The 13,371-nt window shown below is 39.4% G+C and overlaps 2 protein-coding genes across 6 annotated transcripts in view; one reads left to right on the top strand and one right to left on the bottom strand.

Annotated features, from left to right (window-relative positions):
- Window positions 1-3,492, top strand: part of LOC143288472 (anaphase-promoting complex subunit 7-like) — a 74,079-nt gene extending 70,587 nt beyond the window's left edge. For all 4 annotated transcript variants that reach the window (XM_076596998.1, XM_076596997.1, XM_076596996.1 and 1 more), the window contains one exon: window positions 237-3,492. In XM_076596998.1, coding sequence (XP_076453113.1) covers window positions 237-299 — 63 coding nt within the window. In that variant the 3' untranslated portion in view covers window positions 300-3,492. The remainder of the gene's footprint in view (window positions 1-236) is intronic.
- A 4,799-nt stretch (window positions 3,493-8,291) lies between these two features.
- The window catches only part of LOC143288470 (uncharacterized), an 83,098-nt gene continuing 78,018 nt past the window's right edge, over window positions 8,292-13,371 (bottom strand). Inside the window, exon 20 of one of the 2 annotated variants that reach the window (XM_076596993.1) lies at window positions 8,292-13,155. In XM_076596993.1, coding sequence (XP_076453108.1) covers window positions 13,060-13,155 — 96 coding nt within the window. In that variant the 3' untranslated portion in view covers window positions 8,292-13,059. The remainder of the gene's footprint in view (window positions 13,156-13,371) is intronic. The other variant, XM_076596994.1, reaches the window with a different exon arrangement.

Raw genomic sequence — 13,371 nt, 5'->3', positions numbered from 1 at the left:
ACAGACTATTTATTGTTGGAGGTATGGTTTGAAGTTTTAATGTTGTAGGTCTGAAACATTGTGAAAGTGTAGTCTCCATGCTTACTTGATCATTTTTGTTGGCAGTGTTTTTAGCATGTAGAAAACTGTCTCTGCAGAATTTGGACACTCACATTCACACTTCATTTGTGAAATAAGTTGGTGATGAGATGAGGATAGAGCCATTGTTTACATGCAGTATGTGTGTGTCTGTGCAGCCGGACTTTGATGGCAGTGACATGGAGAGCACCTGGTCAGAAACTGACTTCAGTCAGGCCTGACGTTTACATGAGTTTGTGTGAGCACCCCTGACAGCTCACAGCTGGGGAGGATTGGTGATGTCATCAGCTGCCTGACCTTTGCACTGCACTGTGACACTCGCCGGGTTTTTTTATGGCATTGCTGCAGAGAACTACATCAGACAAGAGTAAATAAGCCAGACAGATCTTGAATAAAAAACATTTGGCCAGCTTGTCATGTGTTGCATGGTCACAGCTTCTGCATTTAATGAAGACACTGATCTGTTTTTCCTGTTAAGATCATTTGTTTGACTAGATCAGTCAGTTCTGCAGAGAACGCTTGTGTGTGTTTACATTCTACATCTACCTTTTTGTTGTTGCTATCACAAAATTCTTCCACAGTTCAGGCAGACATCACTTTGCTTTTGAGATATTTTTGGTTGGGTTGTCAGTGTGCTCATCCCTTCCATGCTTAAAACATCCATTAGTTACAAATTATTTTTAGTAGACTATCCAGCTCATAATTATGTGATCCATACGTCAGTTTCCAAACCACTGTCACTTGACATACAAGACCAGTTTGGGGCATGCTTCAAGTAGACGTCAGTCGTTAATCCACAGGTAAACTTTAGCCAGAGAAACCTGGTTTGCAGACTAAACATGCCAGTTTACAACCTTCATTGAGTTGTTCAGTGCTGACAAACCATCCGTCAACTAACTTTACCTCAGTGAGTGCAGTCTGTGTGATTGCTGTCTGACAACCCGTTCATGTTGTGTCAGTGTATGGTGTTGAAATGACACACTCAGTGTTTCCACTGGCCGTGTTACAAGGAAGTCAGGTTTGCAGCAGCATTGTAGGTCTGGGTGTCTTCATGTTGTGCTGAGGTAACAGGCTGCAGTATAGGTGGGGAATGTCACCGATGTGACATGGTCATCATGATCAAGTATGAGGTATTGGAAAAAGGATTCAGCAGCTGCTGTTACTGAATGATGTACCTGTTTGTTGAATTGGATTCCTTCGCCTTGGTGACTGCTTGCCTTCATTGTCCCAACAGACAGTTGATCTGAACTCACCCATGTGATGTTACATCATGGTAAAAATACTACACTATTTGTCAAGAGTTCTGATCTTCTGGTGTTCCAGTTGACATGTTTTTTAATTTCATTTGTATAGAGAAAATGTGGGTTGTATATGGATGCAGATGTGGGTGTAGTGTGTGCAGAGTTTGGAATTTGAAGTTTGGTGGTTCCATGTGACAGTGGTATATAACATTGCAACCATTCGTGCAGTATAATATGTGCTGATTGCACTGCACATATCAGGGTTTTCTTTTGTACAAAATATATGTTGTTGGTACTTCATATCTGTGGTTGTGTGTGTATGTGTGTGCATGCATGCATGTTCATGAATGTTGGCATGAGGAAGTGAGAGGGAGTCAATTCCTGATGAACATTTTTTTTATGTGTATATAACTTCTGTTAACTCTGTATCTCACTTTAATTTATGATCAGGGGGTTCGAAGTAAAATTAAATGTATGTGATATGAACACAATTGAACTGTTTTTAAAATGTTCTCTTTTGTCAGTTGGTGATGGATATTTTCCTGGACTGCAAGGAAATTGGGAGATGTAACTACACTCGAACAGGATGTTGTACACATAATTTATGTTGGGTAGTCACCTTCTGAGAAGATAATTAAGACTGGATATATATTGCTTCATGGGTAAGTAGCAGACACATGTGTCTACTGCCTGCTGGCTTGGTTTGTGGATGAGTAAGTAGGATATAGGGTATGTACTGACCTGCCTGTTAGGTGACCACCCTTTTTTTATTTTATGACAATTTTTACTTGATTGATTTGTAAAAATTGTCCTGTGTTTTAATTAACCCTTTGCCTTTGGGACGGAGACTTAAGTCCCTTTTTTTGCACTGTTGTATGTCTACAGGGTGTAACTCTCACGTCCAATTTTCATCAGCAATTCACGGTTGATGGTTAAAGGGAAATGACCCACTTAGTTTCTCCTCCAGAAAAAATGTTTGAAGATTGTTTACATCCTGTGGGCTTGTATGGTCTGCACTTTGACTCATAGGCAGTGGGAAATTCCAAAGTCACTTGCAGACACAGATGATCAAAATGATGTTGTCTGGCAAAGGTCAGTCTGGGCTCCTCTTTCAAAGGTTTACAGCCTTAAAAGTGGCTCAGCAAATACTGGAAGATATGGACAGTGGGGAAGAAAACCTGTGTAGTGGTGAGGGTGTTTTTAGGTACAGATATGGGGTATGATGAAAACAGTCACAACCCACTTTGTGAGACCAAGTTAAAGTAACAGTGATGTAAGTTCTGTGTTGTCTTTAGCATGCCGGGAGTAAAGTGACTGAACATGAACCAGTTGCCAGTACAAATACTGTCACTGTACATGAGTAGCTAGCAAGGGAAGCGGGGTGAGGAGAGGGATGTTCAGTCAAGCTGGCCAGCAGCAGTGGGGAGGGTGGTATCTGTTGGCTGGGTGCCATCACACAGCCATTGGGCCAGCTGCTCTTTCATCACTGTGTAAAACTGGGCCACAGCACCCAGTGAAAACAAATTTGACTGGAAATCCTGGAACTAATTGTGAGGATAGAATATTTAACCACTTGATTTCATGGACATTTTCTTTGACTATGATTTAAAACAATAACACGAGTAATACAATGGCTTTTATGATGTATTTATCACATACTTAAAGTACAATGTATGAGCAATCATCATGCAAAATTTCCAGGATATATCACTGTATTCGAGGAAGTAGTGAACAATTTTTTGCACAAAGGTGGAAACCCCGAGTTTCTCTTCGGCACCCAGGAATGATAAAATTCTTAAAATATTTGGCAGGCAAGGGATTAATGATTAGATTATGAAATGCTTTTGGATGGATCAGTCAGGTTCAGTGTTGTGTTTTTTCTGAATGTAAGATCTTCTCTTGGTTTTCAATATCTGCATTACAGAAGGATTATGGATCAAGACCCTACACAGTAGTTGTTGTTTTTTCTGTTCGTTGTGACAGTCACTACCAGTTACCTCTGACCTAACAATTAGATACAACAGACTATAAGCTGAATACCCCCAAAATATGTTTCACACAGAATTTGTGTGCATGCCTGTGTGTGCCAAGTCATGTATTTCAAGTTTGAGAAGACTGAGCGGGTAAATTGGACCTGATAATTTACATAAAAGAAATGGCCTGAACATATTAATTTCTGACTTACTTATTTTTGTAATAGAAAGTGTGTTGTTTACTCGAGTCTGTGTGAGTTCACCTGCCTTCAGTTTGTTTTATTCCAGGTGTAAACAAGATACTTTAATTTCTGTTACCCATGTATTAAGCAATAAATGTGTTTAACAATGTAATCTGATGAGATAAAAATTTCTGATTGTGAACCATTCACTGCCAGCAGTGCAGAATCTGCACACAGCACAGACCAGCTGTTCAGCAGTGGACAGAACTGGGTCGCAGTCTACCTCTTTAACTGACTTGTGGTTTTACTTCAATTCTTCCAACCTCCTGAGCTCATTTTTAAGGTAAGTTGATAAACATAGACTTTTTAAAACACACACACACACACACACAAATCTTGGATCATGTGCATGTGTATCTAACTTATACTTGAAATTCAAGCACTGCCAGAGGCGATCAACACAGACAAAAGCAACAAACATGTGCTGTCCTCCATTTCTTCTGTTGATGGTCTCCATGACTACAACCAAACTCTGGCCATCTAATATACACACACACAAATAGATCAGAAGGTGAAAAAAGAAGCCTGCTGTTTTGCATGTTCTGCCTCTCTCGACTGCCTTTGTTGCTTGAAATTTCGGAGAGCCAGTCAACTTTGAGAGCACAGATCATGTGACACGCCTCTATAAGTCATGTAAGCGCGGAATCCTCCAGGGTCTATTAACTGGCTACAGACCAGCCAGTGGGTGACACCTGCTGAGGCCATGTCACTATCAAATCACAACCAAGAGGCATTGCATTGCATTACTTTTTTTTTGTCTCAACAGATTTCTTTGTGTGAAATTCGGGCTGCTCTCCCCAGAAAGAGAGTGTTGCAACACTGAGAGTGCCCACCCCCACCCCCCACCCCCTTTTTTTTTTCCTGCTCACAGTTTTTTTTATTTGTTTTCCTAAGGAAGTGGATTTTTCTACAGAATTTTGCTAGGGACAACCCTTTTGTTGCCATGGGTTCTTTTACATGCACTAAGTGCATGCTGCACATGGGATCTCGGTTTATTGTCTCATCCAAATGGCTAGCGCCCAGACCACCACTCAAGGTCTAGTGGAAGGGGAGAAAATACTGGTGACTGTGCCGTGATCAAAACCAGTGTGTTCAGATTCTCTTGCTTCCTAGGCGGATGTGTTACCACTAGACCATCACTCCATTCGTAAATTCTTCATTAGCAGCAGGTTATCTAAGTTGCAGATACTTGTCTCATGACACACATTGCTTTTCTGGCATTAAAAACACTTCTGTTGGTTTTTTGTTTGTTTGGGTTTGTTTTTTTTTAATATTGGAAACAGTCTTAGTAAAACTTAAAATTTTTATCAAATGGATGAAGGAATGTCACTGTTCCAAAACATAAAGCAACATATGCAGTGATCTCTGGAAGCCTTGTACGCTTTTCCTTACAGGAGAACAAGTGAGTTTTAGGACTGCAAAATATGGGTGTGCCAGGCTGTGCCTTTGGCAATTTCCTTGTAAATCAGCTTTCAGCACCTGAGCCATTTTCATTTGTCTAAATGATCTAGAGGGTTAAAAATGGAGCTTAAACTTGTATGACATCATACTTATTCATAAATGACATTGCTGAAAATGTCTTGGAAATCAAAGTATGCTGCACACAGTCATTTAGATTGCACTATTTCCAGTGATGAGCATAATAACATGCTCTGTTGAGTCTGAAAAATGAGTGAGTGAAAAACAAACACTGTCATCCCTGGTGATATCTGTCCAGTCAGTGTAGCGTCTGGTCATTGTTGTGCTTACATCTTGACCTGAATTTCAGCTTCTGTGCCTGTGGTGAATTTGTGTCATCTGTGTCACATACTCATTTGGACTGTTAATGAAATTTGGTCTCCAATCCAATTTGAATGTTTGCTCAAATTCATGATCATCATTTATTATCATCAGTTGGGGTCTTAGTAGGTATGTTGAACCAGGACAGAATATAACTGGACACCACCTAAATAACTTGCCAGCTGTGCAGGGGCTCTTACAGTGATGGTCCTCCTTGTGACCTTATACCTGCAATACTAACACTGGCTTGTGACAGAACAAGAGCTTGGAATGTCTAAAGAGGTTTGTTTGGAAGTATGGAAAAATCATCAGTAGGTCTGATATTAACAATATACTGTCAAGGTGCAGAAGAAGAATACATATCCATCAGGGTGGGATGTTGCATGGACTTTGTTCATATTTGTCCTGGTACTGAGGGTTGACAACAACTGTATTCAGGACTGCCTCGTAAAAAAAATGTAATTTGAGGTAGTAATTCAGAGCCAGTTGACTGACAAATGACAAAACTGAGAGGTTGTGTGTACATTGTATTATACACAGGACTGAATCCTGTCGCACTCCATAATTCAACACACATGGAGTAGATTCATGACCAACAAGGACACATTAAATATGAGATACAGGACCGTTCCTGAGCAGCCAAATGTAGTATGCAACCATGTAATTGAACAAACAATTCAATGAGAGAAAACGGAACAGAGCAGCCAAATGTAGTATGCAACCATGTAATTGAACAAACAATTCAATGAGAGAAAACGGAACAGAGCAGCCAAATGTAGTATGCAACCATGTAATTGAACAAACTACAATTCAATGAGAGAAAATGGAACAGAGCAGCCAAATGTAGTATGCAACCATGTAATTGAACAAACAATTCAATGAGAGAAAACGGAACAGAGCAGCCAAATGTAGTATGCAACCATGTAATTGAACAAACTACAATTCAATGAGAGAAAACGGAACAGAGCAGCCAAATGTAGTATGCAACCATGTAATTGAACAAACAATTCAATGAGAGAAAACGGAACAGAGCAGCCAAATGTAGTATGCAACCATGTAATTGAACAAACAATTCAATGAGAGAAAACGGAACAGAGCAGCCAAATGTAGTATGCAACCATGTAATTGAACAAACTACAATTCAATGAGAGAAAACAGAAATCATTCTCCTTGCTCCCTCTAAATTTCAGAATAACCCTTCTTGTCCTGGATTTATCTGCACTGACACTGACATATTGCCTTTTCTTCTTCAGTCCACAGTCTGTTCTTTCCTTCAAGCAGCATGCATCTAATATCTACATTGCAGCCTACTTGGAAATCGGTTCCAGTTGACATTTCCTTTCCACTGAAGCTACAAGAACTCTAGTCTGTTCATTGGTCTTGTAGGTTTGGTTATTTTAACAGTCTTGGCTGGTTCACCAAAGTACCTTCTTTAAAATCTTCCATTTAAGCCCACAGCACACTCAACTCTGGGTAGGAGCCGGCCACAGGCCGAAAAACCCACCTCCGCTGGGATTCGAACCCGCATCCTCCCAGCTGTCAGTCTGCAACGCTAACCACTTCGCCACGGCGGCTGGTAATGTCTCTGAAGTTATGAAAATGGACACATTGGGTTTTTAATGGTGGAAGATGTAAAACTGTTCTCCCGAACCCACTGCTGGGTCTGAACTGCATGTAACTATAGCTGGTGCTGTACACTGGCAAACATTTTCCCTGCTGTATAGACAATATCCACAAACAGTAATGACTAAGGTCTGCGGTGGATAGATTCTACTGTGTTATTGATTTTGTTATACTAAAGAGAGCAGGAGAAAGAATGCTGCCTTGGGGAACACCAACTTGAAACTGTCTTTGTGTCAAGTTTTGAAGGGAGATATCCTCAAAACCCTTAGTCATGAAGGCCTGAATGAATAACACTTCACATGGTATTCCAAGTCAAAAGAGATTGCAATGATGTGCTCTTTGTTGATGAATGTATTGCGGTTAGTAGATGTGTCAGACTAAATGGTCTGTTGTGGAGCAATGTTTACAGAAACCACACTGTTCTTTGGCCATTTTGCATTTTTCACAAAAGGTGAGAGTTGGCCATTTTCTCCATAACTTTACATTCAGAGAGAGCTGTAAGTGCTATCAGACAATAGTTGGTAGTGGGTTTTGTGAGATCTTGACCAGCTTTAGGTATAACAATGATAAGGCCTTCCACCAAGAGGGAAGAAGCCTGTGATCCAGATATGATTATACATTTTAATTTAATAAGGCCTTGTAGACAGGTTCCCTGGAGATGTTTCAACAAGTAGTGGATTTCATCTGGATCAGCTGAAGAGTTGTCACAGGATTGCAGAGCAAAAGTTAATTCATCCAAACAAAAAAAAGTGCTGTACAGTTCAGTATCATGTGAACCAAAATTACAGGGTGTTTCTTCTTCCAAGTTATTTTAAAGTTCAGTATTGGTGGTGTGAGCACACAACTGTAGCTGTCCCCCCTTCCTTTTCTGTTGATAGCTGGTTTGGCAGTCAGACAACTTCAACCTCACACAAATCACGAGGAGGGATGGAAGGGGGAAGCAGGGAAAAGAGTGATAGTTGGTGTCCTGTTTCGTCATCAGTGATGCTTTTGTTCTTTTTGTCACTGGTGTCACAGGTTTGTTGTATTTACACTTAGTGTTCATTCCCCTGAACTTTTTTTTACTGGCCAGATATAATATTTTCCTTTGGGTTTCAGATCTTACTCTTTACATGAGACCAGTCTAATCTGATTTTGACAGCATCTGTTGTGATATGTGATCTGGTCTGATTATTTATGTAGAAAGCAACAGACATATGACCGGTTTCAGAAAATATTTTTCAAGTATTAAATCATATATCCTATTCTGCCTGATTCTTGTTCTCTACCACCTTCAGTTGCTGAGAAAAACTTGCACACACAAACACACACACCCCACAACAGAGTTAATACCGTGATACTCACATTGTGTATGGGCTGTCAGTGAAAAAGGAAAGTATCAGAAAATCCAGTTATAAGAAAAACACTACTACCACCACTCATCCCTCCAAAAATCATTTCTTCCCCATACCTTTTGCATTATTACATAAATTTTATAAGAAAATCTAGTTTAGGTAATAAAAACAAAAATGTACCTTGTTTTTCTTTTTGTATTAATTCCTGTTTTATAACTTGTTTGTCCAGACAAAAACAAAAGGAAACGTAGGCTTACCACTAAATTAACCAAGCACAAGCTATACCTTTAAGGCTAATATTTTTATACAATGTACCCGGTAAATGCAAACTTTTATGGTGCTGAATTAGAGAATAGACTTCTGTAACATTGCTGACAGCCATAAAGACAAAAAACAACAACAAAAACACCACTGTTGAAAAGTTTAATACAGCAGTGCACACAAGTCTATGACAAAGGTCAACTGAAGAATAATGAATAAATAAAATAAACTGTTAAATATCTGGTGCAATCAACTGTATAACATTCCAAGTTCCTTCACAGAAAAAAAAACACCACACAATTATTCTACAATCATTTAACCAGTTCAGTGCCAGGAAATTGTGCTAACATGGTGATAGCCTTGAGATGGCCTTAGCGGTCTGCAAGGCTCTAAGCACCATAATTTGAGAAACTTTTGTTAAAGTGCTCTCCCCTTGCCAGGGATTTTGAGGATTCAAAGGTAATAGAGATATTTTAAAATTCTAGTACAAAAACTATACAAGATACAGAAGCAAAGTAAACGTTTTGTGATGGAAAATGAATATGAATGCTAAATCTCAAATTTTTTCCCATTTATTTTGATTGTAGATATCTATTCAAGCACTTCAAAGTGATGTTAGCAATTCCACCTCCATAGAATGACATCCAAAAAGCAAATAAACAAAATACAACTGGTAATAGCACGCTTATGGTCAGGTTATACATGTAGAAGAAAATAAAAAAGGTAATATGTTTATGATAACAATCACAACGCTTGTAAACGTGTAAGTGAATAAGTGTCCCAACAATGACAAAGGCGGGTTCTGTCAAATTAAAAAGTCAGTCATGTTCTCAGAAACTGAACAGTCAAGCTTTTCAAAAAGATTTTACACCAAAGAGCATTCCCCGTTTTGGAGGGGGAAGCTATTTGATGGTACTTTTCTCCCTCCTGGTTGCAATTCGAGAAAATGTCTGCTGTGCATCTGGTTTGTCTGTTCTAAAAAGGAGTTGGTCAACAAATCAGTGACAAAAAGCATGAAAAAATATAATCATGAGATTTCCATCAACTGTCTGTCAACCCTAGGTTCCATGAAAATCATGGATGATTGGCTGTTCCTGCCAGATGAACTCTCTGAAATACAGTTCACTGAAGTCATGGACACACCTATCTGCCATACTTTCTGTCTGGTCTTCTACTTATTGTCTTACAGTACACCACTCTATGCTCTCTCCTCCCCTCTTCTCAATTATACAAAAGTACTGCACCTTTTTAGTCACCTGCTCAAAACTGATGTCTTATTAGACAGATGGACTGGACAAATGCTTGCGCTGACAAGTTATCTCGTCATATAGGCAGCCTAGGGGTTAATTGTATGTTCATAATCCAGACACATTAAATTAACCATTAGATTCTGTTTGTGTTCATTGAATGAAAAATCAGAATAAATGCACGATGTCAGTGGACATCTTATAGTTTCTCTGGCAACATTTTTTGGAGGACGTCAGCTGACGTCTTATAAGCACTCAACTGGCTAAAAAAACAACAAAACTGACAGCAATTTAAGTAACACGATCCTTGCATTATATACATATAAACCAAGTATACCCTTGTTTCCCCATTAATCTTTTTAAATAAGATAAAATTTCTACCTAAACAGAAATCAAATTGAAACTGAGCAGTCTAGTACACTGTACAATGTATACAAAGTGCAGTAATGCTGTTATCAACCAGAAGAAATACAACTGTTCACTTGAGAAATGCAATAAAAAGTTGGTCTTCAATACAAATATACATAATACCAAGTTTGTATCACAGCAGAATCATAAAGGATACAGCACACAATGATAAATTGGCAGGATAGAGCAGCAGAAACAGTTGTGATGGTAATGGAATGCTATTCATGATATCTATAATATACAAAAAAGAGAGAGAAGAAAAGTGAATGAAAACATTGATGTGATTTATACTGTGGTGTGTGAGAAGGTGAAGAATGATGAACGTATGTATCATATTTTCATTCCAACTTTCAGATCTGTGGTAATTGACAAGTGTGGTTGATTAATGGACAATACCATCACTCTGTAAGTGTGAAGATATGGTGGTGATGTCCACATATAATCCATTATTACTTACAGCTGGTCTGTTCAACTTCGGCGCCTGAAGCTGTCAACAGTGACACTAATCCTGCAAATTCTGCTGAAGGCACCTGACCAGTTCATGACAGACTGTCCACTATAATCCATCTGCCTTCAGTAACAGCTTACTGACATTACTCTACAAAAGGGGCATTTGTTGTAGCACTTCATGAACTGGCAATTCTGATAAAATGACACTGTACACACATTAGCAAAATATTGAGACAAATTTGTTTTGGTTTGCTGAGAGAAATACAGCTTATAATAATAAATATAAAGAAAAGTTTCGGTCATGTATGTGATGTGCATGTTTTCAGTGGACACACCATCCTGTCCTGCTCCATTCAAGTTTACAGGGACTAAAAGCATTGATCTAATTCACAGGGAAGGACTGACTGACTGCTGCTGCTGGCTAGGAGGACATGACTGAAGGTGTCATACACAAATTAGCCTGAAAACAAGAACAAGGAACAATGCTTTGGTCAGATGGACATGAAAATTATGTAGGTTTCTATTTTAACCAGTCACTATATCCCGAAGATCTGCCCATACCAGTGGTCAGCATTGCCAGTGACCATGTTTATGTTGCCCAATATGATGCCACAAAATGTTTCCTGCACTCACAGCCAGTTCATACGTTCATAACAATGAGACTACAGTCACAAAATTCAGATACCACTTCCTGATAGGAGGCACTGTGGCAGAATCAGTTAGACTTTAGACTCTAAATCCAGTGTAAACCAGTGATCAGGGTTCAATGCCTCACTTCTGTGTGGTGTTATGTCCTTTGGAAAGAAAGGCACTGTACTCTGATTGTCTCACTTCACCCAGGAGTGGACTGGTACCCGATTCCTGTTGGGGACAGTCAGAAAGAGCAGAAGGAGAGGATTGGGTCCCGCCTTCCTATGCTGAGCCACAGACACAGAGGACCTGAATTCACCACCTTGATGGCCAGTCTATGGGACTTTAACTTCCTCACTGGCAAGATGGTAAAAAACCAGTTGGAATGGACAGCAACACGTTCGGCCAGTCAAGAAGGCAAGCAGGGAGATGGTTCAGAGAAAGCTGGATAAAAAAAGAAGCCAAGTTGTAGCAGTATGACTTACGCTGCCCTGCACTGAAGCCTAAACTTACACCCTCATACTAGTAACCCTTGTCTTACATACACTTTATGGAAAACAAAGACAGCAGGGCTCGGATTTATCACTCACTCGATCCGAATAAATGATCATTCATTCTTACAGCATATGTGCATCATGCAATAAGCCCTTCAGGCTTGTGGTGCTGTGCCCAGTTTTTAATGCTGGGATTTACTGTCAAGAGTCCCTTTTGGTCCCCTGTGGATTACTGTCCTTATTACTGGCCCCCATAGGCCATGTCTGGTGTTTTTCCACTAAAAGATTTCAAGAAAATGTGTAGACTATTATTTGATCTAACATTCTGCATTTTCCCTTTTGTTTTCTGTTCATGTTAGTTTTTGACAGACATGTTCTTTTAACCAAAAAAATGTTCCTACCTAATTTACGGGGAGTTTCTCTTTGCTTGAGTGAGGAAGTTTCTCTCCAGTCAGAAGTAAGAAACAGGTATCAACCCTGATGAGCACTACACGGTGCAAAACAGCTGTCATTTTCATGCATGTTAACCTCCCCTTTGGAGGAACAAAACGGCTAACATGAGCATTAATAAGATATTTTTAAACTCACTCCCCCACTCGAAACTGCCCCCCACCCCTAGTGTAAATCAGTTTTTCAGGTTAATAGTTAAACCAAGACTGTTTCTGATGCTTCTTCCACTTCTTTGTGGAAAATGAAGATGTCTGGTCAAATTTCCGTACTCTTATACAAAGCTTCATTCGAAAATAAATATTTTGAAGCATTGAAGAAGGGACTTAAGTGTATTAATAATACTAAACTATGGAGCAATCCTCTGATAAGGAGTCAGCAGTATCCATGACAACAGAGTAATAATTTTCTAGCCCATTCAACCTTGATGTATTATGTGTTTACTGACAAACTTTTATAAAATAATGAAAGTTATATACAGTTATGCAATCTAACATTCATATTATTCACAAGAAATGGGGCTCAGATAAATCCTTCAAATACTTTCTTACAAATTAAAAGATAACTTGAAACGGATGAACTGTAAGCAAGAATGGACGGATGATTTCAATTTCAGCTGGAACAAATCAGTGACAAATGCCACTATATTCACACAAAAGTCCACATCAGCATATGGACCTTTACAACATAAGTGATCAAAATGTCCCAGAAATCATATTAACATGATTTATATAGAATACTTGCATCTCTGCTGTTTTACACATTGAAGGCCATGCTAATTCACTTGGGAGGTGAACCCCAGAGAAACGATAGAGCAGCTTTGTGCCTGTCAGGACAGACATGCTGCTTGTTTCACATGGTCGTTTTGAGAACCTGGTATCGTTTGAGAGTCATGCGAAGGGATCCCAGTTCATGGTCCACACTGTCCAGCTTCTCCTCCAACAGCTCCTGTGTGACATATACATCACAGTCATCATTCCTCTGTCCATACCTGCCTTCTTTCTGTGACATACATCATAGTCATCATTCCTCTGTCCAATACCTGCCTTCTCTCTGTGACACATACATCATAGTCATCATTCCTGTCCATACCTGCCTTCTCTCTGTGACATACATCATAGTCATCATTCCTCTGTCCAATACCTGCCTTCTCTCTGTGACACA

Source organism: Babylonia areolata, chromosome 12, assembly GCF_041734735.1.
Source record: "Babylonia areolata isolate BAREFJ2019XMU chromosome 12, ASM4173473v1, whole genome shotgun sequence".
Taxonomy (NCBI): domain Eukaryota; kingdom Metazoa; phylum Mollusca; class Gastropoda; order Neogastropoda; family Buccinidae; genus Babylonia; species Babylonia areolata.
The sequence above is the reverse complement of the archived record's forward strand: the minus strand, read 5'-3'. Positions and strand labels throughout refer to the sequence as shown.